Source organism: Oryzias melastigma, linkage group LG17, assembly GCF_002922805.2.
Source record: "Oryzias melastigma strain HK-1 linkage group LG17, ASM292280v2, whole genome shotgun sequence".
NCBI classification, from domain to species: domain Eukaryota; kingdom Metazoa; phylum Chordata; class Actinopteri; order Beloniformes; family Adrianichthyidae; genus Oryzias; species Oryzias melastigma.
The window spans coordinates 26,396,098-26,401,440 of record NC_050528.1 but is presented as its reverse complement, the minus strand read 5'-3'; the positions used below and the strand labels follow the sequence as shown (position 1 = coordinate 26,401,440).

The 5,343-nt window shown below is 42.3% G+C and overlaps 1 protein-coding gene across 2 annotated transcripts in view; it reads left to right on the top strand.

Annotated features, from left to right (window-relative positions):
* Positions 1–5,343, top strand: part of nr2f6a (nuclear receptor subfamily 2, group F, member 6a) — an 8,902-nt gene continuing 3,559 nt past the window's right edge. For both annotated transcript variants that reach the window (XM_024273636.2, XM_024273635.2), the window contains exons 1-3: positions 1–395; positions 615–1,224; positions 4,532–4,626. In XM_024273636.2, the coding sequence (XP_024129404.1) occupies positions 956–1,224; positions 4,532–4,626 (364 nt within the window). In that variant the 5' untranslated portion in view covers positions 1–395; positions 615–955. The remainder of the gene's footprint in view (positions 396–614; positions 1,225–4,531; positions 4,627–5,343) is intronic.

Below are 5,343 nucleotides of genomic sequence, written 5' to 3'. Positions count from 1 at the left end.
CATAAACACTAAAGGCTGCGCCGCGACCCATTAGTTCTTGGTGGGCAAACACCGACAAAAGACCGAGGGAGGAGAGGGCCCGCGTGAGCACCCGGAGGGGACCTATAGCTGGGCGCAGGGACGCTAGTGTCCAGACGCGAGGAGGAAGGGAGCCGCGCGGGGGCAACACACCAGGCCGGATCTACTTGCATGTTTTGGACGGGCTCGTCCGCCGCTCCATAAAACGCACGCGGGCACAGAGAAAAGAGCGGCGGTTCGTTTCATGTGGAATATCTTCAGCATGCTTCAGCAGCGAGGACCGCCCGCCCGGATGGAAGGAGGACGTCAGGCGAGAGCGGCTCATTTTTCTCCGGCAGGGGAAGCCATAACCGCGGGGGTTCGTTGTTTGCTCTGAGGTAAGCTCGATTCACGTTCGCACTCGTGAACAATGACCTCCGAGACGAGAAACTCGAGTGCGGGAGGCACTAGAAGAAAGGAGTGCTTCGTCTCCGAAGGTCCTTTTTCAGCCATTACTGTACCCACAGACACACGGCTATATGCGCTCATGATGTCATTTTCTGTGAATGTGCTCCGCCGTGGCAGCCTCATGTCTAACCCCCGTGCTTTCTCTTTAGGGGCCTCGTTTTTTGGCCAAATCCGCGCATGCCCCTTTGGAACCACTGCACGCGCTGGCTTTGAGGACACGACACGCGGAGGGGACGAGAATGAAGGCAAATCCAACAACAAAATCGAAGCCAAAGTAAAAAGTTTCCACGCTGAGACTGTTTCCAGGTCATAGTGGAGTGGGAGGAGACTGAACCGCACTTTTTATGCTTATTATCTTCCCTTATTCCTGAACCGTGCCCCTAAAGTCCACAACCGACGTTAGTTTTGCGGCTCCTATGCTACCTTGACAGCAGCCACGAGTTCTGGCTGCGTGTCCCATTTTCTTCCGCGGGGGTTCCGTGACCAAGCGATGGCCATGGTGAGTGGGGGCTGGGGAGATCCAAACGGGGGCACCAACGGGTTGGGGGACAAGGGCTACCTCAAGGGGGAGGAGGAAGACGGCTCTCCACAGGCCGGGGGCAGTGACATGGAGGCCGGGGACGAGGACAAGGCCTGCGTGGTGGACTGCGTGGTGTGCGGGGACAAGTCCAGCGGGAAACACTATGGCGTGTTCACGTGTGAGGGCTGCAAGAGCTTCTTCAAGAGAAGCGTCCGGCGGAACCTCAGCTACACTTGCAGGTGAGTTGACAGCCAGAGTTTATTATTATTATTATTATTATTTTTGATTTTATTACATAAATAAGAGTTTTTAAGTGGCATAAAAAAAGTTGGCACTTGTCTTGTGGGGTCCAGATGACCCACAATGGTTAAGAGACTGTAATGACCCTGCCACCTTTAGTGGGCATGATGCATTGTGGGAAGAAATGTTTTGTTTTCTTCTGTTTAGGTTGCTTGCTGTGTTCTGGTAATTAAGACCTATGTTGTGTTGATTGTTGCTCTGTTTGTTGTGATCTTTTCCAACAACAAATGAGAATGTAAACTTTTTGGCTGACCCCCCCAAAAAAAAACTTAGCCATTGTAGTTTTTATTTAGTGTGTTTTTACCTATGCTCCCAAATACTCTTATGTATTTTTTCAATTTAATTCTAATTATATACTACATATTCTACATTTTACTGCTATGGTAGTTCTGGAATTCAAGGAGACTTGAGTGTTAAGGTTCTTCCTATCCCTTCATTTACCCCCCAAGAGACATTTTTAAGAAGAATGCCTTGATGCCGATTGGCGGTAATTTATGGATCGCATACCTTTGAATCATAGTAGTGCAACTACACCAAAAGCAAAGCTAACAACAACAATGGAGGTCATCAGGGAGCTCATTTTACTCCTGTTTGGCTTTTGCTCCTTCTAGATACAAAGCATTTAATGTTATTTGAGTGAAGAATACAGCCAAAAGGAGAGAACTTTTGCTTTCTTTGGTCGTATTGACCTTCTGCCAATAAACAGATTTCATGGTATGACAACAGTAGCTCCGCCCTAACCGTTTCACTCATTTTTTTCTACAACCAACAGGGGCCCAAAAATGGTGTGCTTCAATACAGTTTAATGGGTCAATTTTACAGTGGAAACACTCAACGTACCACACTACTGAGTGGAAACAAGACTGTAGTGACTATGTCAGAGTTATTACACTATTCACTATATAGTGCGTTCACCATTCTGTATTGCTGCCCGAATGTACAAGTCCAAAACCGAGTGCCCTAGAAATCTGCATAGAACCAGTGTGCATCGATGCTCACTACATTGACAAATATAGACCACAAGCATTGTGTTTGAACAATTTTGGGGGGGAAAGGTGTTATTTTTAATAATTTGTCATTGTTGTTATCATCAGAACATTGTGTCATAAATAGATCTCATAAAATTATCATATTGATTAGATTTTCATTTGTGAAATATGAGACTTCATAAAAAAAACAAAATAGTTAGCATGATGCCTGAATTGCTTTTAACATCCAGGGGACTAGATATTCCCACCCTATAAATAGCTTTTTAGTAGTTAGGGTTTACATTGGGAATTTGGACAGTGCCAGTGTCTTCAAAGTCAGACGTTACTACTAAATGACACCAATAGTCGGCGGTCATCTATGTTAGGGCATAGCTCCCTGTGCTTGGAAAATACACCACAATGGTTTTATAACTGTAAAAAGTTGCTCAAAAACTCAATACTTTAAAATGTTAACTTCTGTGCTTCTGAGAACAGTCGTGTGAAAAAAATGTGCTACTCCTGCGCACCACAAGCGTGACATAAATCACTCGACCAGCAGAGGGATAGCCAACCTTAAATCGTTACGGTTCCTCCGTTTTAACCCTTCCGCTCTCCTTGGCTTGTTTACATTAATAATGGGGTCATCTGGACCCCACAAGACAGTGCGCTGAACTTTTGTTTTTTTCATTGACTTTTGAGTTTCACTAATGTCCATGGCAGACATAAAATCCTGTCCACATTTGTCATGAAAGGAATCACACATCAAGATATGGTTAGAGTCATCTAGACCCCAAAGAGAGCAGAAGGGTAGAAACAAAAATCACCTTTTGAACAACTGCTACAGCTTCAAATGCCCCAATGATTGGAGCAATAGTGAGGAGCTAGAGGGGTAAAGAAGCAATTTGGATTCAGCCTTGTGTGTTTTTGTGAAGCAGATGCTCTGCATTGAGGAATTTAGCCAATTTGTTTCTAGATTTTCATATGGTTTAAGACAGTGGTCCCCGGGTCACGAACTAGAACCGGTCTGTGGTACGGTTGGTACCAGGCTGCAGAGCAAAATAGAAACGCACACAGCCTATAATTTTTTTGCTTCATTTATAATCCGATTCAGAAAAGTTGTTTTGAATAACCACTGGATTCTTCTTACAACATTCGACTCTTAACTCAAGTGTTGAAAATACATCTGCTACTTTCGTGAGGCGTCTGTGCCAGCTGCTAAATTGCAATCCCCAAGCCAGCAAAGTTAACAAAAAAGAATGAATTAGTTAAGTTTCTTAATCCCAATGCAGATCCATCAAGTAATGCATAATATTTAACCATCTGTCTAATATTACAGGACGCTGCTAATAAAGTTCTCCATTCAGTTGATTCACGTTTATTATGTGTAGAAAATACCAAAAACGACGAAAAAATGTATATCACGTTTTAATGGTTCCAACAAAACATTTGTGTGAACAAATAAAATCAAAACCAGCTGCAGATATTTTACTGAGGACGAAGAAAAACATTATTCTAAAGTTAAGGGAAACTGGGAGCAAAAATAAAGAATATTTATGACAGTAGTCTCTAGCTAGCTTTGCTGAGTTCTGTTCAGCCACTTTAGCTGCTACAATATGCAACAAATGGAGAAAATAAAGGGACTTCATTATCTCATTGAGCAGAGGATACACTGAAGCATCCTCATTCTGGATGTAGAGATGACTGAGTCACACTATAATGAGCAAACCAATAACTGCACCTCTACCAAAGAATCCCCAAAGTATAGAAGCATCAAAGTCACACCAACTCATCGGTAAACCGCTTTGTGAACGACCAACTCAATCTTTTTTTTCTGGTCATCTGCGTTTTGTGTTTATGCTATGAACGTGTTCAGTTTTTGTAAAAACAGCAACTTTTATGTTTAATATTTTTACATACGACTCTGCCTTTGTTTTTTTTTTTTCTCATCTTAAATTTTTGTATGTTGATAGTTCTCTATAAATAAAGTGAAATCATATTTGAATGCATCGTTTATACTGCTTTCGGACTGATCTCACAGATCTATTTAATCTCCAGGATTGTCCTGATGTTTTCAAATTGGGGTTAAATAAAATAACATTTTAGTTTAGACACTCCTGCAGAAAAACCTTCAGAGCTCAGATCATAGAATAATGCGTTATCAGACTTAAAGACATAGACAGTCAATAAAAGATATACTCACTGATGATAACACCATCTCTAGGATTTCTTTACAGTCTTAAAGTTGTTTGTGTATTTTTTTTTTCTTTTTTCTTCTTAGGTCAAATCGAGAATGTCAGATTGACCAGCACCACAGAAACCAGTGCCAGTACTGCCGCCTGAAGAAATGTTTCCGTGTTGGGATGCGCAAAGAAGGTATCTGTTCATTCTGGAACAATACATTCAAACCCCCGAAAATGACTATGTCTAAATCAAAAGGGAAAATTAGTCGTTATTTGGTTATTTTCTTCTAGTAAAATGTAGGACTTGCTGTCCTCATCCTCTGCTTCACAGCTCAGGTAAAATGACCATCATCATATCTCTGTTCTATCAAGCCAAGTGTATCTGCTCAATGCCACATTCTAAGTGGCTTAATAGAGTTTGGCTTCAGAGGGACTGACAAGAAAACCATTGATACTCATGTCCAAATGCTTTAAGCCAGGCCTTGAAGCTACAGAAACCCTTTGATTAGTCAGTTCGATCAGGAAGAATTCACTGTGGAGGTTTGGTGATACAAACTGGAGCCCAGTTAAGACCTCAGCAATAATCACGGGCCTGAAGATCTTCATCAGCAAAGACATCAGGAAAACGGGTTGATATGGTTCCCACAGAGATGTGAAGAAGCAGATCTACTGATGTTTTCTCCTGATCTTAGATCTAAACGCAGACACACATGGGATGTGGGGGTGATACGTCCAGTGATTATACAGTTAATGCTGGGAATCCAATCCATCAAACAGGAAAAGCTGTTGTTCATGTGGGATTTGCACTTATGTGAACGTGAAGTGTTGTATGAAAGCCACTTTTATAAAGTGTAGTGAAGTGTTGGTTCAAGGCCAGAACTGGTTTCAGCTTTGGAGAGACGTAGTGCAG